The sequence below is a fragment of the Henningerozyma blattae genome, chromosome 2 (assembly GCF_000315915.1).
Source record: "Henningerozyma blattae CBS 6284 chromosome 2, complete genome".
Taxonomy (NCBI): Eukaryota; Fungi; Ascomycota; class Saccharomycetes; order Saccharomycetales; family Saccharomycetaceae; genus Henningerozyma; species Henningerozyma blattae.
Window position 1 is genome coordinate 967,568 of NC_020186.1, and position 22,686 is coordinate 990,253.

At 31.0% G+C, this 22,686-nt stretch overlaps 9 protein-coding genes across 9 annotated transcripts; 5 read left to right on the top strand and 4 right to left on the bottom strand.

Annotated features, from left to right (window-relative positions):
- Positions 1 to 248: 248 nt before the first annotated feature.
- GEP3 (Gep3p) lies at positions 249 to 1,907 on the top strand (the record flags this gene model as incomplete). Its single annotated transcript, XM_004178728.1, has 1 exon — positions 249 to 1,907. The coding sequence occupies one exon, from the start codon at positions 249 to 251 to the stop codon at positions 1,905 to 1,907; it is 1,659 nt and encodes a 552-aa protein (XP_004178776.1).
- Positions 1,908 to 2,489: 582 nt separating this feature from the next.
- DED1 (DEAD-box ATP-dependent RNA helicase DED1) lies at positions 2,490 to 4,385 on the bottom strand (the record flags this gene model as incomplete). Its single annotated transcript, XM_004178729.1, has 1 exon — positions 2,490 to 4,385. The coding sequence occupies one exon, from the start codon at positions 4,383 to 4,385 to the stop codon at positions 2,490 to 2,492; it is 1,896 nt and encodes a 631-aa protein (XP_004178777.1).
- Positions 4,386 to 4,790: 405 nt separating this feature from the next.
- On the top strand, positions 4,791 to 5,852 carry MRP51 (mitochondrial 37S ribosomal protein bS1m; the record flags this gene model as incomplete). Its single annotated transcript, XM_004178730.1, has 1 exon — positions 4,791 to 5,852. The coding sequence occupies one exon, from the start codon at positions 4,791 to 4,793 to the stop codon at positions 5,850 to 5,852; it is 1,062 nt and encodes a 353-aa protein (XP_004178778.1).
- A 695-nt stretch (positions 5,853 to 6,547) lies between these two features.
- Positions 6,548 to 7,780, top strand: MRM1 (Mrm1p; the record flags this gene model as incomplete). Its single annotated transcript, XM_004178731.1, has 1 exon — positions 6,548 to 7,780. The coding sequence occupies one exon, from the start codon at positions 6,548 to 6,550 to the stop codon at positions 7,778 to 7,780; it is 1,233 nt and encodes a 410-aa protein (XP_004178779.1).
- A 158-nt stretch (positions 7,781 to 7,938) lies between these two features.
- Positions 7,939 to 8,790, bottom strand: IDI1 (isopentenyl-diphosphate delta-isomerase IDI1; the record flags this gene model as incomplete). Its single annotated transcript, XM_004178732.1, has 1 exon — positions 7,939 to 8,790. One exon carries the CDS (start codon positions 8,788 to 8,790, stop codon positions 7,939 to 7,941), a length of 852 nt encoding a protein of 283 aa, XP_004178780.1.
- Positions 8,791 to 10,417: 1,627 nt separating this feature from the next.
- TBLA0B04240 (uncharacterized protein) lies at positions 10,418 to 12,952 on the top strand (the record flags this gene model as incomplete). The annotated part of the gene is made up of 1 exon (XM_004178733.1): positions 10,418 to 12,952. The coding sequence occupies one exon, from the start codon at positions 10,418 to 10,420 to the stop codon at positions 12,950 to 12,952; it is 2,535 nt and encodes an 844-aa protein (XP_004178781.1).
- Positions 12,953 to 13,247: 295 nt separating this feature from the next.
- Positions 13,248 to 14,825, bottom strand: MCA1 (Ca(2+)-dependent cysteine protease MCA1; the record flags this gene model as incomplete). Its single annotated transcript, XM_004178734.1, has 1 exon — positions 13,248 to 14,825. One exon carries the CDS (start codon positions 14,823 to 14,825, stop codon positions 13,248 to 13,250), a length of 1,578 nt encoding a protein of 525 aa, XP_004178782.1.
- Positions 14,826 to 15,808: 983 nt separating this feature from the next.
- LIP5 (lipoate synthase) lies at positions 15,809 to 17,038 on the top strand (the record flags this gene model as incomplete). Its single annotated transcript, XM_004178735.1, has 1 exon — positions 15,809 to 17,038. One exon carries the CDS (start codon positions 15,809 to 15,811, stop codon positions 17,036 to 17,038), a length of 1,230 nt encoding a protein of 409 aa, XP_004178783.1.
- Positions 17,039 to 17,429: 391 nt separating this feature from the next.
- TBLA0B04270 (uncharacterized protein) lies at positions 17,430 to 20,786 on the bottom strand (the record flags this gene model as incomplete). The annotated part of the gene is made up of 1 exon (XM_004178736.1): positions 17,430 to 20,786. The coding sequence occupies one exon, from the start codon at positions 20,784 to 20,786 to the stop codon at positions 17,430 to 17,432; it is 3,357 nt and encodes a 1,118-aa protein (XP_004178784.1).
- Positions 20,787 to 22,686: the final 1,900 nt, after the last annotated feature.

Sequence of the window (22,686 nt, forward strand, 5' to 3'; positions counted from 1 at the left end):
AATATACATTTTTTTTGAAAATCTGAAATTTTTTTTTTTAAAGCTCATCGCATCGAATTTGGAATTTGGAATTTTTCAAAAAAAATTTCAAAAATTCATGTGACGGAAGGTAGTGTTAATCAAATTAGATACGGTATATAGATGATTAATAAAGTGACTTATTATATATATAAGCCTAATAAAAAACCTTATCACTTAGTGATTTAAATATTAGATAATATATATCTCAAAAAGAAAAGAATTGGGCCATGTTTGGAACTTCTTATAAACTTGTATATAGTCGATTGATATCAGTGTCCAAAATCAAAATCTCCAAACGTTTAATTAATTGCCATTCATGTGGGATAAAATTGCAAGATAAGAACAGTGAAGATACAGGATATTATATTAAGCCCAAAGTATTTACCCCCAAAGGTATTAATCAATTAGATGAGATACGATATTTATTGTATAAAAATCAATTACAAAATATGGGCGTTCCGGAACAAGAATCGATGGCTTCTGAAATAGATAATAAAAAAGACAATTTACTTATTTGTAAACGCTGTAATGATGCTATCAACCATAATAATTATAAACTTGATGAATTTCGTAGTATCGAATTCCGAGATTTAGAAAAATATATCCAATCTCCTTCTAACATAGTCAATGTGGTCCCCTTGACAGAATTTCCATTCCATTTTGAACGTCGATTATTTGAAAATCCAGATTATACTTCTAGTTTGTTATTGACTAAATGTGATACAGTAATTAAGGATAGGAAAACATTATCTAAATCATTACCTTCGTTTATCAAATCATTATTAAAAAAAGAATTAGACATTAATATCAATAAAATTGTTGGAATTTCATCGATTAAATCATGGAATCTTGCCAATGCATTATCAATGATGAAAAATCATTCGTATCTTGTTGGGCATGCCAATGCAGGTAAATCAACCTTAATCAATTCGTTAATTGAAAGATACTTTGGTTATAAAATAACAAAAGGAATTAATTCTAGTACTAAGGAACAATCTATTGATGAAAATAAGAGACGTGAATTTGAAGCTAATCCTGGGTTATTTATTAAGAAGCAATATAGTGGAGTCTCACACATCCCAAATTTAACTCGTGATATATTGCAATATCGAATTTTTAATAAGGTTATATTTGATTTGCCTGGATACAGTAGAGATTATGATAAAAATAAATTAGATAGTGTGATAAAGAAAGATTGGCTTGATAGAATACGAAAGACTAATCTATTCAAGATTGAAAAAATAAGGAAGAAACGTTATCGTACAATTTTGGGAAATGAAGATGGAGCATGCTATACCATAGGAGGTATATTTTACTTGATACCACCATCTGGAACAATTAATCAAATCATTAAATATATACCTGGAGAAGGATATAATTTCAAAAATATCGAATCTGGTATCACTGCATTTAATAATTGTAATAATAAGAGTAATAAAATTCCACATCCATTAACTAAATATTGTGGTATTAAAGATAATATTCAAGACAAAGGGGATTATGTTAGACACGTAATTCCACCATTCCAGGGTAGTATTGAGATTGTTCTTAAGGATATTGGATATCTATTATTAAGAACTACTGGTACTTATCAATATCGAGGATTACATGAGATATGGTGTTTACGAGGGATTGAAGTATGTATTAGAGAACCTATTGAAAACATGAATGATATTGAATTTAGTAATAGGCCTTTAATCTCTGATACTTATGAAATGGGGTTTGAAGTGGAAGATACTTTCAATCGTATGAAAGAGATGTATATTGAAAGAACAGAAAAAGACCGAATGAAGAGAAGATTTTTAAATAAGGGGAAAGATTTAGTTGATATAGTTAAAGTTAAACATAACGAATCACCTAACTTATTTTGGTATTTTCAATGGTAAAACCCAAATTGAATGATATTAAAGTCTTTTTTTTAAATATAATAGATTTTTTATTCTATATAAAAAAACGAAAAATATTTGTATATAGAAAAGTAAATAGATAGGATAAAATAGTGTAAGAGAGAGGAAGAAAAAAAAGTGTATATATAACTGTACTAGGAATGAATAAAAAAAATAATTAAAAAAAATTAAAATCAAGATGATTAGGTTTAATTATTTTAAAGTTGGAGATATTATAATTAATAAATTTGTGTAGTTCTTTTTTTATTTTTTATTTTTTGTTTTTTTTTTAAAAAAAAATGCTTAATTGTTATGCAAAAAACTTTAATAAATATACAACGCATAACCGTAATAACAATTTATAATTGTATTCCCAAATGTAAACAAAATAGAAGAAAAAAATAAAATAAAAAAAAAATATATTATGAATCCGAGAGAAAAAAATAAAGATTTAAAAGATTTAAAACATTCTAATGTACAATCATATAATATAATAAGGTGAAAGAGGGTAGTAGTGAATAAAGTAGATCACTAATATATATATACTTGGGAAATAAAGAATAAAAGAATCTGAAAGTATGCTTACCACCAGCTGTTACTAGCTCCAGAGTTTCCACCCCAATTTGAGTTGTTAGATCTAGTTGAAGTTGAGTTACCCCAACCAGCATTATTACCACCCCAACCAGCACCTGAGCCGGAACCAGAAGCAGATCTTGAGTTTGAATTCCAGAAGTTGTCTCTTGAGTTAGATCTACGGAAATCTCTTGAACTATTGCTACGGCTGTTGAAACCGGATCTACCACCTCTTGGGCCTCCTCCTCCTCCTCTTGAAGATTCTCTAATGGCATCGTTTAAGAAATTTGGAACTTCTTGATTAGCTTCAGTTAATAATTCCACCATACCCTTTGCGATGTTCTTATTATTTCTGTTGAAAAAAGCGGTAGCGGTACCAGTGTTACCGGCACGACCAGTTCTACCAATTCTATGGACATAATCATCGATATCACTTGGTAAATCATAATTAATGACATGAGTAACATTTGGAATATCCAAACCTCTAGCAGCCACAGCAGTGGCGACCAATAAATCTGCTCTACCGTTTCTAAAGGCATGTAGGGCTCTTTCACGCTCTGATTGAGTACGGTCACCATGAATAGCAGTAGCTCTAAAGTTTTGCATGATTAAGAAATCAGTTAATTCATCAGCCATTCTCTTAGTCTCTACGAAAATCAAAGTTAAACCTGAGTTGGAGGCTGATAATAAATCTAATAAAGCGGATTTTTTATCCATATCTTCAACGTATAAAATATGTTGAGTAATGTTTTCTGAAGTAGAACCGACTCTACCAACAGATAAAAAGATATAATCACTTAAGAAATCACGAGCCAAATGTTGAATATCATCTGGGAAAGTAGCGGAAAACATTAAAGTTTGTCTTTCACCTGCAGGTGGCATATCACAACCATCCACAATGTGTCTAATTTGTGGTTCAAAACCCATATCTAACATTCTATCAGCTTCATCTAAAACCAAATACTTAACATTTGCTAAAGAGATCCTACCACGTTCCAATAAATCATTCAAACGACCTGGTGTAGCCACTAGAAGAGCACAACCTCTTTCTAATTCTCTAATTTGATTTCTGATATCAGCACCACCGTAAACGACACATGGTTTCACCCAAGATCTATAAGTGAATTTCTTGGCTTCATCGAAAATTTGAGTGGCCAATTCTCTTGTAGGAGCTAAAATAACAGCAGTTGGATAAGCCTTTCTCATATAAGAGGACTGAGTGTTTTCTGGCAAATCTGCAGGACCTGTAGAAAAGGATTCAGACAAGACTGGGAATAAAAACCCACCAGTCTTACCAGAACCAGTTTGGGCACATGCCATCAAATCTCTACCTTGTTCCACAATAGGAATAGAATATTTCTGAACTGGAGTTGGCTTGGTGAAATGAGCCAATTTAATATTTTCCATCAACAAATCTGCCAAAGGTGGAGAAGTGAATTCAGTAATGGCTTCTGGAACATCTTTACCAGAGGCTTCCACTGGGATATCATCATAATTGTCGAAATTGATACCAGAAGATTGAAATTTAGGATCGTTTGGTGCACCAAACAATTCCAATTCCAAAGCTTCGTTTCTTTCACCAGGAATATGTTCCCCATTGACAAAACGTCCGTATCTTCCACGACCAGCGCCGCCTCTCTTTGGTCCATTATTGCCAGTACCACGACGATTATTATAACCAAAGAAACTAGAACTTTGACTGTTGTTACCGAAGAAACTACCATCAGCAGCATTACCTCTGTTGTTAATTCTACGATCAAACCCTTGATTATTACCACCACGACCACCACTTCTGGCACCACCTCTTCTGACGTGAGGAGGTCTGTAGGACGACCCACCAGAAGGTGAATCTCCTGGACCGTCACTCATACTCAACTTCTGCATTTGGTTTTCCAATTCTGCCATAATGTCTTGCTTGGCGATTTCTGACTTTGAACAATTATTATCTTTTATAAGATCATCGCTACTTCCATATCTTCCATTTTACTTATATATACTTTTTTTATCTTCCGGTCGGAGAAAAAGAAAATTTTCGCCGCTGTGCCGGGTAATCGCTGCCACAAAGTTTTGTATAAGTAGCGTGTGAGATTTTACACGTATAAACTAACAGTGTATATACATTATAGATTATACAAAACATGCATCTAATATAATATACATCAACAAGAGCAATAGTATACGAATAAGAATATAAAAACTAAGGATAATACAACAAACGAGCTATATTATAAGACGCACAATTTTTCTTTTTCTCAAGATACAAGATCAATTCGCTACCACTAATATATAACACCTTTTCCCCTAATACACATGACCTCCAATATACCTTTGCCCCTTCAATCTTCGTTGCTGCGTGGCTCTCGGTTGGCCCAACTTCATCGTCCCCGTGCGTCGCTCCAGAACACTGCACCACGTTCTGTTCCTGCCCATCAAGTCGTTGTCACTACACCAAATGCCCATCGAGTTTGTGAATGGGGGCTTAAGACAACTCTACCGTCCCGTATACGTTCTAAATCTATTGTTTTGACTGCACAGGATTCTTTGCAACGTACAGCTCATTTTGAGACCAATGCTGGGTTACAATGGACTCGTCGTCGTTTTGCAGAATTGGGGGTGCATGTGACACATCCTCCTTCTATTGAAAACCCACTTTTTATCCCTACATCTTTGAGGTCTACCACACCTTTAAGTAATCTCACGGGTGTAAATCCTACTAGTGCTACTAATTCAAAGGTGACCCGTGAGGCAAAGAATAAATTGGCACAATTGCGTGCAGGGCTTGTAAAAGAACTTCGTAAAAATCATATAAAGGATGATTTGAGTAGTATTGTTAATTCACGTAATTTTTCCAAAGAAGCAGTACAATATGTTAAATCAAACTTGAATAGTAGTAGATCATTACCATGGGAAAATTCTATGGTTGGTTCTGGTGGTTTATCATACTCTTTAAAGGGTAGATTAAGAAATTCACCAAATGGTATCATTCAAAAGAGTATTGTTCCAGGGAGAGTGCTTAATGCTGATGCGTTGGGTAAGAAGACTGCTATTGCTGGTTTTGTAGCATCTGATAGCTCTACTGAAACAAAACATGCCTACGGCCAAGGTGATTTCCTAAGACAATCAGTATTCCCATTTGAAATTAAAAGTGTTAGAGTTACTGACGGAAAAATTAATATTGCTGCCAAGATGGTTGGTGGGGTCAATAGACAAGGTTCACAAAGGTTATCTCAAACAGCTTTCCGTTCTGTTCCACCTCTAAGACGTACAAAACAATCTTCACAAAGTAATGGTGATTCAGAGGATAATAGCAAGATGGTTAATCAATTATTGGATATAATGAAGGGTTTGACTTCACCTTCTACGAAAAAGTAAGCGAATGACATTGGCAACATGCAACATTTAACTTAGACTTGTATATATATTACGACAGTAAATGTTAATTTACATTATATATTCATCAATTTTTTTTCTGTTCTTTTTTTGCATCAATCTTGGACTAATGAAAGCTGTATTACGAAAGATTGACTTGTATAATTTTTGCTAGAGGCATGCCATTTTCCTTAGCATATGTAGGCTATAGTTTTCATTAATTGAATTATAAATCAGAGTGATTTAAAGTTGTAAAATATATTAAAAAAACCTCACAAGGGGAACGTAGGCATATTACATGTATACCTTTATTATGTTAAAATAAAGATTTTCATACAAGTAGATTTAATTTTTTTTCAAGTAAATAATTAATTGGTTTCAATTTTTTTTTTATACCTGTTATGTGTAAGGATCAAAACACGCCATTTATCAATAGTAATCCCATTGAATATTGTAAATTAATATATTATTTGTCGTAAGATTAATCCATTTTTGAAACTATATAATGTATATCATCAATAGAGTCAAGGCAGAAAATTAATTCCAAGAATTAGATCTTCTGTCTTATTAATTTTACACTACTTAACTTGGCCATTAAAAATTCAATTAAAAAAAAAACACGACAATATATATCGCATTTCGCTTTAAAAGAACTTTATTAAAATTGAAAAAAAAATGTATTCATTGATAAAACAGTAATGAAAAACCAAATCTCATCTCATATCAGGAATTTTTCCACTCGTACTGATATTCTATTACAACGAAACCGTAAAAATATAGAATGGAGGGATCCTAGAACGTCTTTTGATAAATTTATGCCTCAGACGTCAAGAGTAAAAGCTTGGGAAAAAAAAGGTCAAGATAAAGAAACATATTTCAAAAAAAATTTTGCCCATATTCATGCAAATACAAAAGAATCAGATCCTTATAATAAGAAACTACATCATCGAGAGAAATTACAATCTATTCGTGATGAACTTTCAGAACAACATTTGACTCATTTATCAAAATTTAAAGGTTCCAGAAATGTCATGCCTTCTCTAAAACCAAACCCACTTTCTGATTATGTTTATGGTACTAATAGTGTTATTGCGGCATTAAATAGTAAAAAAAGAGCGTATCATATGAAATTGTTATATTACGGTACGCTGTCTCCAGTTATTGCAAGATTGGCTACTCAAATATATATTCCCATGGAGAAGGCTACAAAACATCAATTAAACTTATTAACAAATAATGGGATTCATAATAATGTAGTATTAGAAACAAAACCTATTGAAACAATAGAAGTTTCACATTTGAAAAGTTGTGATGATGAAAGTGGGGTAATGCGTTTCGATGAGACAATTGCTATAAATTTATTTGAAGAGAATCAAATTCGTTATGACAATAAAACTAAAACCTATCCCTTGGGTATTTTCCTAGATCAAATAATGGATCCACATAACATGGGGGCTATCATCAGAAGTGCATATTTCTTGGGAGTGGATTTCATTTTAATTTCCCGTAGAAACTCTTCTCCACTATCGCCTGTAGTTTCAAAATCAAGTAGTGGTGCACTCGAATTAATACCAATCCTAACTGTTGATAGACCTTTAGATTTCGTTAATAGAACCAAACAAGCAAATGATTGGACGTTTATTACTACAGATTCAAATCCAAATGCCAGAAAGGAATTCAGTCCCAAAGCGTTAAAATTAGCTGACTTAAAGGGTCAATGTAATGAGGCTCCTACAATTCTAATAGTTGGGAATGAAGGTAAAGGAGTGAGAACCAACATGAAATTTAATAGTGATTTCATCGTAGAGATCCCATTTAAAGAAAGGCCTCGTTCAAAAAATGAAATAAGAGGAGGTGGCGGTATGGTTGTAGATTCCTTAAATGTCAGTGTAGCGACTGCTCTACTAATTGATAATATATTAAGAAAATAATATTAATATTAATATTAATAAATAAATAAATTAATATAAATAAAAAAAATAAATATAAATATAAATATAAATATATATATTTAAATTTTGTAAATACATAATTCATTAAATAATGATTGAATATATAAGAAATGATCTGGATTGTAAACCACCAGTATTCAAATCATTCTATAAATGGTTTCATCATTTTCAAAACTACTTAAATCTTTTAAATTGTTCCACCAATCAAATAAATAGTTTTCACAAATAATTTTAAACCATGGGGTAAATAATTTACTAGAATCTTCAAACATTTGTTTCAATTCTTCTTGAGATACCCATTTGATATCTTTAACTTCGTTCCAATTAGGATCAACATCGATAGAAGACCCCTTGGAAATCTTATATATTAAGATATAATCAATTTCATGTTCACCCCAAAATCCATTACTTTCTGCCATGTAATGAATTCTATTTAGGAAATGGAATTCCCCATTAGTACCCAATTGTTTATCCTTTATACCTAATTCATGATTTAATTTTCTAATAGATGCAACTTTAACTCCTTGGATCTTATCCTTTAAACCCAAGAAGTTATTACCGCCTAATTCTTCATCAACACATAACGGATGTGAACAACAAGTATTTGTCCATAAATTAGGAAATGTAATTTTTTCAGTAGCACGTTGTTGTAACAATAATTCATTTTTACCATTAAACATAAATACTGAAAATGCTCGATGTAATAAGCCTTTATTAATATTTTCCATTAAATGACAATCCTTTTTAGTGGCAGCTCCAATTGGATTATCATTCCAATCCAATACAATACAGTTTTCATGCATCAATTTTATTTGTTCTTCATCATGATCTTGGAAAACGTTGACCTCCTCATGACCTTGAGCTTTACCTAAAGTCTCTTCACTAGACCTGGTGTTAGGTCTTTTTTGCAAAGGTATCACTTCTGGAAACTTTTCCAAGATTTCTTCAGAAGATAAGTTTTCCACTAAACTGGCATAAGCTGAGGTCATTTGGTTAATGAGGTAAGACTTTATATAATTATACTATCAAACACAATATATATATTTTCTACTTGATACATTTTATAAAGAAACATTCAATATGACGTTTCTTTTGTGACTTTAATTATATATTTTATAATATTAAATTTCAATAATTTTAGCAATTTATTATAAACTTTCGCGTTACCTAAACGAGATGAAACAAAATTAAAAAATCTGAAAAATAAAAAGAAAATAAAAAAAAAAGGAACTCTTATCGGAGTCTCGAAGAAAAGATTTACTTAGATAGTATATTGTAAATTTTGAGCTTTAATAGTCAAAAATCATGGTATCGACTTGTAAAAGTTATTTGGTGAGTGACAAGAATTTAATGCATATATTTTTGTAATGTTTATAAATTTTTTTAGTTTTTCATTTTTTTTTTATGTCTTTTTTATCTAATTTATTTTATTTAATTAATTGATCTGTACGAGTAAAACCGAAATTCCCAGACAAAAAAATAGTTGAAGAACCTATAAAAATTTGTTGCTACAATATTAATATTAATCTTCTAATATTCAGTAACATTCCCAAGATAAATTATTGAAATAGCCTTGAGTTCAAAAATAGCAAGCATTATCTCTACACCTCTATATATCATTTCTTGGCAATAATTAGCGTAAAGAATAATTTTACAATGCAGGAATGATTTTTTTGCAATTGAAAAATATTTTCTTTTTTTAAAATTTTCTTGAAAAATCGACGATATCAAATTCATCAATATATTCGTGAGAACTACATAATAAACCAAGTCAAGCAGACCAAATATAATCTCATTAGAGTACTTACCATTCATCTCTTTTTGATTTTATTTGTACTCATTTCTCGTTATATTTTTACGAATTTTGTAAAATCTATATTCAACTAGCATTGTTAACTGAAAAAAAAAATAAAATAAAGAAAAAAAAATATTCACATCATAAACTACAATTAGTTTTTCTAAATCTTTAATATTTTATTATCACAGTGAAATATCGTTAAGAAAATTAAAGGCTCGGAATTTTCCGACACGATGAAGCCACGTCACGAAAAATCGTTGATGTCACAAATTGGGGTTAACCAAGTTGTAGCCAACGTGTTAATTTGATTGGAAGGAACTGATGTTATTTTGGTGACCACTTGTCTTTTTTAAACTATAAGATACTATGCGTCAAGAAAATTTATTTCAAGATGAGCGTATATATATTAAGGAAAATTTTGGGATCATTTATAAATTGGTCACAAACGATTCTTTCTTGATTGGGAAATGGTTCCCTTACGATATTGTCTTCCTGATTTGTAGGATAGGTCCTAAAATTTTGGTGAGTTTCTTGACAGAAAAACCCTTTTTAATTGGTGTAATATTTCAATTCGGAGATGCATGTATACGTGATTTGTTGCCTATTACATATTTCATATTGATCTTGTTTAGTAACTCACCTATTGGACAGACTATTTGTTAATCGACCANAGACACAGACATACACACACACACACATATATATATATATATATATATATATATATAACGATATGTATGGAGACTTGCTTTCTTTGTTGGTTTTTTTGCTTTAGTCTCTAATTTAAATAGTCCAAGCCTTATATAGTCTCGAGTAATATGTCCACCACTACCAAATCCTCCTCGACAAGAGTTCAAGATCGTTCTTCAAAAGTACCTAATAAAAATGATAGAGTTGGTATAACACGTATCAGATTCCAATCAGCATTAAAAAGCCCAGATACTACAAAGAGAGATCAGAAAATTGTTGTCTTGCAAGGACAAATTAAAAAAATTGATATTGAGTTGGAAAAGATTAAAAGTGAATTAAATGATGTTTCCAAAGGTACTAATCAATCACAAACTATGAAGTCTTTACAAGATCGAAGAAAGGCGATTGTTAAAGAACAAAATGATTTGAAATCTAATAGACTTCAGATTGATAAACAGATGGAATTGGTCAATCAAAGTATTAAGAAAAAAAATAATGAAATTAATACTAAGTTAGAGTCCAACAATAAACTGAAATCTAAGGGGAAAATGAAAACTGTTGAAGATATTGAATTGAGGATTAATGAATCGGAGAAAAAAATTGGATCAGGGAATTTAACTCTTTTAGATGAAAAATTAGAAATTAAACATTTACAACAATTAAATAAATTGAAAAAAGATTTAATTGCCCTAAAACCAATCCAAAAATCAATTGAAACTGATTCGAAGAAATTGATTGAACTGAAGAAAAATTTATCCCATCAAATAAAATTATCAAAGGATTTATCAACTGAATTTAAGGAAATTAATGAAAATTTAAATGAGATTTCTCAAAATATTAAATTACAAAATGACAAAAGAGTAATTTATGTAGCCAAAAGATCGTTACTATTTAATAAGAAGGATTCCATTAGAAAGCAAATATCTTTAATTCGTAAAGATTTTAATAATGAATTTAAATCTTATAAACAAAAATTACAACAAGAAAAATTGAACTTTGAAGAAGATAATAAGATGAGAAGATTAATTGAGGCAAAGGATATAGCAATGGAAAAATTGAATGCGAGATTAAATGAGGCTAAGAAATTAGCCTTTTCAGATGAAATATATTCCATTGAAAACATTTTGTTAGCATTAGACCCAACATTTGAAAAACCAAAAAGACACTTGTTCAATGATCAATCGAAATTCTCAGAGATTAATCATTTCCAAGGTAATAACAGTATAAATTCTAAAGATTTAGAATTATTAGAAAATAGTAGACAAAATGATATTAGTTGGTCAAATACACCACCAACAAGATCAAAGAAAGTTTTGAAAAGGTTCAATAAAACTATTGCAGAAGATGAAAATTTTAATAAGACTACAAATAATAATAATAATAATAGTAGTAGTAGCAGTAAATTTTTATTAGAACCCTCACTAATAGCCTTATTAGCAGAATTAGATATAGTTGTACCATTAAACTCAGAACAAGTTAACAAAACGATTGAAGAATTAAAATCAAAACGTCAGTTTTATTTATCAAGACAAGATGAGCAAACTGAAAAAAATATTAAATATGTTACTGATCAAATTGAAAAAGTAATGAATGAATATTATAAGAATGAAAAAATTATCAAAGAAAGATTAGCATTGAAGAGAAAATCTGAAAGTAAGTCAAATACAATAAAGGAAAAAATGAAAGATTCAGGTGATGCGAAGGTGCAGGATTTAAATCCATTACAAACTAATGATATCAGGCAAGAAGTTTCATCCAAAAAAGGTAAGAAAGCATCAAAGAATTCAATAACTTCTAAAAATAATGAAGCGTCAAAACAAATACTGGGAGTATCAACACCGAGTGAAGTTGAAATAGTTATAGAAAATGATGACTTCAAAATTAATGAATCAAATGAAGTTGAAAAAACAGAAAATCAATCAGCAAGCAATAATGTAAAAATTTCCAATACAGAAGTCCAACAAATTGATGATAAAAATTTGGAATATCCACAAAATATAATTGAATTAAAGCAAAATGAATCAGATACTATTACCAACTCAGATGAAAGTGAAGAAAAAGAATTTGAATTGAAAATTACTAAAGAATATACGGAAGACAATTTAGAAAAAGAAAAATTAACAGAAATCGAATCTGAGGAAGCTCAAGAAGTAAAAGAGAGTAAAAATATAATTGAAGACAAAGAAATTAAAGAACAATCTGAATTAGATAGTACCAATTTAGATGCCTGTGAAGAAACCAAGGAAGTTCAAGAATTAAAAGAATCTGAATCAAACGAATCGGTTCCTAAAGAAATTGAAACATCTGAAGTCAATGAGAAACAAAATCAAACTGAGTTGATAAATTTAGAAGAAGTTAGTGGAGAAATTGAACGAAAATCTGTTGAAACTGTTGAAGACTATCAAAAAACTAAGTCCAAAAAGGTTGATGAACAAAAAGATACTCAGGTGACTTCTCTCAATCTTGAGTCTGAAGAAATAAAAGAATCAGGATCAAGCACAATCGAAAAAACAGATAATACTGTAACCAAAGATGAGCTTGCTTTGCAGAACTCTTCCACTTATGAAGATGAGGAAATTATTGAAGAATTCGTAATTGATGAAGAAAATAACTCAAAAATTCTTAATAGAAAAGGAGTTTCACAGTTACCTATTGAAGCTTGAGTTTTCCTTTTAATAAAATATCCTCATTCTTGCAGCGCCATAGATGTATAGATTATTTAAATAGTATTTAAAAATTTTAATAGATAATAATAGAAGTTGATATGATCAAATCATCTAAAAAAAGAAAAAAATACATAGCTACTACTCACATTGGTTTAAGCTCCAGAAAAATAGTTATTAGAAAAGGTTATACAAAAAAAAATTTAAAAAAAAAGAAAAAAAAGAAAAAAAAAGTAAAGTAGTAAAGCATAATATATTGAAATGAAGATTATTTAGCTAGAAAATATTACTTTTCTTAGATAATAAACTGAACATTAACATCAATTGGATGAGAGGCAGATAATTGTGGTTTTTGGGTGTACTTTTGAGCCAATTCAGATCTCATATTTTTTAATAAAGATAAATATGATTGTTCTGGTTGGTTAGTCATGACTTGGATAAAGGCGTATGACATAGCACCAGTCGCGACACCATTGACTTTAGAATCTGCCGAAGTTTGATTATCTTTAGAACCAGAAATCATAACCACATCTGCAGGAGAAAATTTAATTTGTCTCACTTTTTCACGATCGACGTTATTTGTGGCACCATTTTTAACACTGCTAATAATACTTCCTAAAGAAGTCATCAACATGGCACGATTACCTTGTGCATATGCCATAGCAGCTTGGATACCATTTTCTCCGACATCTTTCCAAATACTTGGTTCCTTAATAACACCTTTGGTAGAATAAGTGTAAGGTAAATCTAAAACAGTACCAGAATGACAAGAATCAAATAACGCAGTCAATCTGACACCCGCCGGCAATGGTTTAACCATTATATCATGCATTTCATCATCAATAATTGGACCTTTACTTTCAAAATCGATTGGATAAATAACGTCATCTAGGCCATCTTCTTCATCACCATCTTCATCTTTAACTTGACCACCATGTCCTGAATAATGGAAAAATAGAGAATCATTTGGTTGTGCGTCTTTAACTAACCATTTCATAGCTCTTATCATATTATCTCTTGTTGGAACTTTTGCCATTGATTGTTGATCATCAGTTAGCATAACTATGTCATCTGGATTATAGCCATGTCTTTGAGTTAAAAAGCTATGGATATTGTGAACATCGTTGATACAACCGTTCAATTGATTTTTAGTGCCCAAATAGTTGATACCAATCAGAAGAGCCTTACGTTTACCAGTACATTGAGAGTATTGATATTGAGCTTGAATACCTTCAATGTTTTGCATGCTTTGTGGAGGTCTTTGCATATTTTCTGGTTGAACATAGCCCTGCGGAGGACCATTTGGAGGTCTATAACCTTGGTTGCTATTTTGCTGGTAATTGTTATTGTTATTGTTATAGTTTTGACTTGGTGGTGTCATACCTGGACGTTGGTAATTTCTTGAATCATCATTATATTCATTGGTTCTATTATATTCTTCACGTCTATTAGGCTGGCCATTTGGACGAGAATAATTATCCTCTTCATATCCGTTATAACCTCTTTGATTATCTTGTTGTCGATAATCTCTGTTTGGAGGAGGAGGGCCATTTGGACGGGAATAATCATCGTTTCCATAACTATCGTAACCTCTTTGATTATCTTGTTCATAATCCCTATTTGGAGGAGGACGGCCATTTGGACGAGAGAAACCATCGTTCTCAAAGTTATCATAGTCTCTGTTTGGAGGAGGAGGACCATTTGGGCGAGAATATCCATCATCTTCATATGAATTAAAGCCTCTTTCACTGCCTTGTTGTTGATAATAACCTCTTTCACCGCCTTGTTGTTGGTAATCTCTATTTGGAGGTGGTGGACCATTTGGTCTTTGATATTCTTGTTCTCTATCTCTACGATCGCCAAAAAACCCCATTTTTTTTATAGTAGAAGCTTGATATAGATCTGTTTGTCTGTCTTATTATACCAACTAACGGACTGTAGCCTTTGATCTGTGGATCTCAATCTCAGGAATCTGTTGGTAGTTTGTTTTTTTTTCATAAATAATTTGATACATTTGTCTTCTGAATCCACTAGTTATATATATTATATAAATAACCTTAATAGAATTAACTCATCAGAGGTAATTGAAATTTCAGGCTGAAAAAGGAAAACGGGCGCAGTGATGGGCCACGTGAACAAAAAACACGAAAATAAAAATGTTACCCGGCGAGATTTATTCTAAAAGATCGGCGGTTAAAAAGTTCTGTTAGAAGTAAGCTATTATTTTGTTCAATAGCCTCGAGTATCATACTGTATTAACGTTTATTGATTCCAACCTGTAAGCTTTTATTTTATTTTTATTTTATTATTTTTTTTTAATTTGTTATTTTTTATTGGGACCGATGAATAGTATGCAGAATTGGTAGAGGAGAAGTTAAACTCTATATGAGTATGAAACGATTTTGAAGACCACAATATTCAATATTTGTATCACATCTTCCTCTTTTTTTATTACTATTTTTATTAGTTTGATTCTACTTTTTAATATTTTTCTTATTATTAGTTTAGAGTCATTCTGTTTTTGACTTCTAAATTTCCCATATTAGAATTTCGGACTCCTTTAGCCTATCAGAAAAGATCACGAATAAAAGAAATGAGCATAATAAAATATCGAAAGTTATCGAAATTTGAAATAAGATAATTTGAATATTCAACTTTGTAGAGTGTTTAGATGGGTATTAAACAGATTTACACACCTACATATTCTATTAAATTTGCTTGTTTTCTTTTTTAACAGGCTCATATCTTTTTGATTTTTTTAATCAGGGGACACGTAAGGTTGGTATAATATAATAAAATATAATATAATATAATTAGCATATTAAAATAATAAGAAAAGCAAACAAGCACGAAAATATGCTAAGAATTTCTACTAATTGCTCAATTAAACGTGTTGTATCGACACCACCATCTCAACTAAGACAACTAAGCTCCTCATCAATACTTTTCACTAATGATACAAAGCCAAAGAATAGTTCTGCTCCATCTACGGATTCAAAGAGAATTCCTAAAGTGAGACTCGATATGAGAAATGGTCCAAGTTTTGAAGATTTTTTAATGGGAAGAGCAAACAAAGATTATGTAACTCTGGACCCTTTGGCAAGAGCAAGAACCGACAAAGAAGAATATAAGAAATTGCCTAGATGGCTGAAAGTTCCAATTCCCAAAGGATCAAGCTTCCATAAAATGAAAGGTGATTTGAGAGATTTGAAGCTGAGTACAGTTTGTGAAGAAGCTAAATGTCCCAATATTGGGGAATGTTGGGGTGGTTCTGATAAATCAAAAGCCACTGCAACAATCATGTTGTTAGGTGACACATGTACTCGTGGTTGTAGATTTTGCTCTGTTAAGACTAATAGAACACCAGCAAAACCTGATCCAATGGAACCTGAGAATACTGCAGAAGCTATCAAGAGATGGGGTCTTGGTTATGTCGTCTTAACAACAGTTGATAGAGATGACTTACCAGATGGTGGTTCCCATCATTTAGCTGAAACAGTAATGAAGATTAAACAAAAGGCTCCTAATACTTTGGTTGAAACATTAGGTGGGGATTTCAGAGGGGATTTATCTCAAGTGGATGTTTTGGCTAAATCTGGTCTAGATGTTTACGCTCATAACTTAGAGACTGTAGAAGCTTTGACTCCTCATGTCAGAGATAGAAGAGCTACTTATGCTCAATCCTTAAACGTATTGAAACGTGCTAAAGAAACTGTACCCACTTTGATTACAAAATCTTCTATAATGTTGGGGTTCGGTGAAACTGATGATCAAGTCTTACAAACTTTGAAAGATTTACGTACAATTGGTTGTGATATTGTTACTTTCGGTCAATATATGAGACCAACAAGAAGACATATGAAAGTTGTTGAATATGTCAAACCTGATAAATTCAATTATTGGAGAGATAAAGCTCTTGAACTTGGATTTTTACATTGTGTCTCTGGTCCATTAGTTCGTTCCTCTTATAAAGCTGGTGAAGCCTTTATTGAAAATATTCTTAAGAAAAGAAAGCTAGTTGCCAATTCTTCTATACTCAACTCAGTGAAAGATATGAACATGGAAACTAACATCTCATTCAAATAGATAGACAAAAGAGTATGTTCACTTTCTCGATTTTGTATATTATTCCATGATTTCATATCGCCTTCGCATTTTTTATTCTTTTTTACATCATCACACTTAACTATTTTAAGCATGATTATCATATTATACTAGTCTATATTTATTTCTTTATTTATTTATCATATTATTTTAAAAAATATGTGTATATAATAATAACATTCAAAAATCACTTGCTTTTATAACAAGCTTTTTTTTTCCTGAAATGATATTTTATTTTTGTATAATGAAATAAGAAAAAAAATAAATAAAGACCATAAATAAATAAATTGTTATTGTATTTGAAACCAAATTTTGTTTGGCTCTACAAGTCATATATACATCCATTATACCAATAAGACATTTACTATATCATTTACTCCATGAATTGTCTTCTCGAAACGTCATCTAATGGTAATCCACCTTCAAATATACAATTGAAGTCAACAATAAACGGTTGTAATATGTTTGCAGGAATCTGTAATGTTGTTGAGAATACAATGGAAAGATTTCTTAACCCCATTCTATTGAATGTTTTATTTTGTATCACATTGTTTAATAAATCGAATAATGCATACGATAAACCTAAATTATCCTTCTTAATTACACCATTTTTAACGAGGTTTCTATACTCCAATGCAATAACTTCATCTTGTCCATTAAATCTTTCTACAATTCCATTGAATACATTGAAATTTTCATCACCAATAATGGAATGAGGTAACTTTCTCAAATATAATTTCAATAAACTGCAAACTACATTAACATCAATGTTAGTTAAGCCTTCATGTTTGTTTAATTCATTTGGATCAAGTAAATCAATATCAAATTCTCTATCAAATACTTCTTGTACTGCTTTGATCAGAATACTTGAGCCACTTAAACGGAAAATACCATCACTTTTTAAACAGTTCTTTTTATATAGAAATTCAACACATCTAAAAATAACTGAAGGTATTTGAAATCTATTCTTATAAAGATGTGAACTTAGTTTTAATTGAACTTCGATTGGGGCACCGAACATAAATTTAGATGGATCGAACATGGTAGTTGATAGACTATTGGTATTATTATTAGTAATATTTAAAATAAAATTGGGCGCTGCAGACGTATCTAACTCTGCATTCTCTGGCATCGGTTCTAATGGACTTGAACTGTTAGTATTATTATTGTTACTATTACTATTATTGTTCGTATTGTTCATTTGACTATTTGGAACTTTTTTAAATGGGAATAAATTTCTCATTTTGATCTTTTTCTTATCAGAGTTTACACTAGATGTCTGTGAACCATTTACAGAGGAAGAACTGCTATTAACTGTGCTTAGTGTTGGACTTTCATTCTTTGTTAAAGGATTGGCATCGTTACCTTTATTAGAAATAGTATTAGAATTGTTCACTGCTGAATATGGAGAACCACCAGATAAGTCTGTCACAAATGTGGGACCAAAGGAAGATATAGATTCATTTCTAGTTTGATCCTTATCAGCAATTGAAGGTGCGGTTGAGGTTGCTATGTTTGATGGAGTTGTCGGTACTTCATTTGCAATTTTATCTGACGTAGAGATAGACTCAGACGATCTAGAGTTTGTTGGCATTATAATTTCATTTTCCATGTAAATACTAATATGCTTAATCCAATTTTCACGTTGCTTTAATGTTTCAGTACAAAAGAAGTACTTAGGATTAGCCGTTAAAGCACTTTTTTTATGTTCAGTAATTATGAAACCATTTTTTGCGCCATTTCTATCATCATGAGAGTTTTGCATAATTTCTAGATTTGCTTGCTTTAATCTAATTTCATCAGTCTTTATAGAATTTTCGTAGACTTTAATTTCACCATTGTCTAATACACCATGTTTCAATTTCCAAGGGGTAGTATTGCCCAATGTTTTGGTTTTTCTCATAATAAGGGGACCTTCAATTGTTTCTTCATCATCTAGTATTAATGGACGCATAACAGTATCAGTACTTAAAAATTCAGCAACTTTAAAAGAAGTCTTCGGGGTTAGTACAGGTAAGTTTGATAACATTCGAAAATATTCATTTAGTAAATTTAATCGATAGTCAATTTTTGCTGGTATAAAGGATTCAAAAGTTTGTTTTGATGGTAATTTAGGAAATGGTTGTGAAGGCATATCAGAATGAATGAATTTTGCCAAATCATATATTTGTTGTGGGTTTTTGGAAAATTTGAACATCTCCTTGTCAGAACTTCGATCAATTACACTGAATAGTGATAAAATGGAGCTTGGATCATCGTGTATTTTTTCATTTTCTGAATACAAAGTACTGAGCACTTCAAGTTTAATAGTATCAATTTCTGAAGGCTGAACAAATAACGGTATATCTGATTTTGGCATTGACATTATTGAAGAGTTTCTTCTTGTGGAAGGAGATCTAAAATCAATCGCAGATTTTCTTCTAGGAGATGGTGATTTATAAGTTGTAGTAGTTGATGCTTGTAAATTAGAATTTGAGATGGATTTCTCTATCACATTATCGTTTGAAGGTACGTAAGTTCTTATGGATGAGGTTGTAGTAGTAACAGTTGTTGATTTTTTCAAATCTGAGCTATGCAAAGAGAAACTTAAACGATTATCATCATTTGAATTTCTATCCTTGGTTTCTGTACCATCAAAAGCTGTATCCATCAAACTATTAAATAAGTTCAATTGGGATTGAGATTGACTAGTGGATGTGGGTGAAAAATCAATTGAATTTGGTTTTGAGAAATCTGTATTATTTGCATTATTAAATGTAGATCCATTATTTTGTAATGGTGTACGTGCAATTTTCAAGCCTGGTATATTACTCGATATGCTATGACTTGGTGTTGTATCTGAAACCATTGGTGATTTTGTAGATTCATTTTCAAACGAACTCTTTTGTGCAGGAGGCTCAGTTATTGTTTTTGATGTATTTGTGGGAGCTGATGTTGTATTAGCAGATGCAAATGTGGGGGCAATTGTATTTGAAGGAACGTTCATTTTTTTCTTATTTGGAGATGAAATAGATATCCTTGAAGTGGTATAAGATACAGAAGTAGCTGGTGCGGCTAATGCTGCAAGTTCATCACGGTCAGTTATAGTTATATTATTTTTAGAAGGAGTATCTTTCATAGTATTATTTGTGGTATTAGTATTAACAGTTGAAGCTGGATTAGGGGTGGTAGTGACTGTAGAAACAGCAGTAGTAGTGATAGTGGGTGAATTTACAGCTTGATTTCTGTCATAGTACCTTTGGGGCAACTTCAAATCAAGATCCAAATCTTTAACATTTCTGCTGGGTCTTGGTTTCCTCTCTTGTAAAACAGGTTTTAGATTAACTGGAGAATATTCATTTTGAAGATCTATATATTCCGGTAAACTCTTCACATTATTCAATAATGTTTCAAATGGAATATTAACATCCATGACAATATTTGATTTTGAATCTGAATGGTTGAGAGTTAAGTTGTATAATGAACGAATATCATTTTGAAATTTTTTAATTTTTGTTTGATTTTCCCTAATCTTTTCTCTTAGGATTTTATTCTTTATAATCAGTTCATCCTCATTCATCATAGTATTATCAGTGACGCTAATATTGTTATGAGTATTCATATTGTTTTTATTATGGTGCATATGAGTATTACTACTATTCGATAAACTGATATTTGAATTTGAAAATCCAGATTCGTATTCACCAATGAGACTCGGCGTGGAGTCATGGGCGCTAGTTTGATTATTCATTATTATTTACAGTATTTTTATCTTGTCACAATTGATAAGGTATAAATGGTTGCTCCTCGTCTACCTTCTTGGGCAAAGCAAGTGACGTTGTAAAGTGTATAGTATGAAGGTTGAATATAAGATAGACTCGAGAATAAATAAAAAATGTACCTTAATTCCTGAGAGAGTTTAACTTCTAAGAAATGTTAATAATCAATTAAAGGAATTATAGTCTAAGAGCTAGACAAATATAAATATCGAGTATTTTTATTTTTATTTTTGTTGTTTGATAGTTATAACCGGATTGTAAATATAACCTAAAGGGGACTAGCTTGAATAGAAATGGTTAATAAAATATGAAAAAAATAATGGGCAAATAGCTAGCAAATAGGGGATTCACAAGGCAAAGAAGGCCACTATAACTTCACAAATATTCAAAATTGTGGCAAGAATATCCAAAGATTTGATAGTTGTTGTTGTATTTCAAGCAATTCCAGCAAGAAGGCTTGTTCTATTAGCATTAATTCGATGGTTTGAAATATAACGAATGTCGATATATATTATAGACTGGGAAATCTTTCATTCTAGAAAGATTATCAAACCCGAAAAGGAAGCATCACGGAGTCGAACGCGGAAACGCGATTTACAGATTATACTAGTCAAGAAGTTTGTTTATTTATGCAATATTTACTACAAGTATTGATAGTCGTAATTTGCTGTATTTATTTGCCTAGCAAATAGTTCCTGTCGATGATCCTCTTCAGGGGATTAGGATTAGTGCTGGTGATAAGTAGAGATCCAAAGTGAGATCTGGGGACTGTTCATTCGAAATCTAACGATTGCAATCGGATGGATCGTGAGCCTTATCAAAGTATATAACAATCTGCCTTTGTTTAGAGTTTATATAGTATGTTAAAATGTAAATAAGAGGATATGGATATCATTCCAAGGCTCTTGAATGTGATCAAATTAATATTTAATGATGTGAATGCTAAAAGACTTGTATTGTAACAAATTTTCTGGAGTGAAGCTACATGGCACTATCTAACTCTTTTAAGGATATGAGGTGTGTTTCTTTTTACAAGACACAATAATACTCCTAATTTACATTATTTATTTATGTAGGAAAATTTGATTAAGACAGATAAGAACCCGCAGAAACATTTTGCGATATATTTTGCCATGTTATGGTTGACAGTCTTTTTCTCATCTTGACTTGTGTTGTTAAGCAAAAATATCGAAATTAAGCTTGAATGGCTTTAAACTTTCCATAAGGTAAATGTTTTGGTATTGTAGAAAAAGAAAAGCCTGCTCAGTTGAAACTTCTCTCTCTCTAAACCATCTTGGTATTCAAACTAACTAAGAAGCAATGTTAATTAATACAATTGTGATCAGGGCATTTTTTTATTTAGTTTAGTCTATATATGTCTTTAATTAATGGCATCATTTAATTACCATTTTTTATTTCTTCAAAACTTTAGATGTATAATTCTTCATTTCCGATTAAATGTCTAGCAGATAACTGTACGAATGTTTGTCGTCTACAGTCTTCATGACAGGTGTTTAATTTTATGTTCTTATTCGACATTTTTTTGTTGCTTATCATTCTGAAGATTCCAAGTTTAGATTAGTATGTTTTAATCCACAGTTTTGTAAACGGTATCTTATGTTTGCCTTTTTTGTCTATTCTACATTTATCCTGAAGCGTTTTTGTGATATAAATAATAAGTTTGTAATTCAAACAGATGGGTAATACTATTTTCTTATGAAATTGTCTTTAAATTGGCTTATAGTTTATTTGATGGCGTATGTAGCCTGTAGGAAACCATTTCGTTTCTCGATAGTGGTGTCAGACTTGTATAGGGCTAGGGATTTACCCAGGAGTCAATAGCTTGCCATTTTAAAGGATGAGGAGAGTACA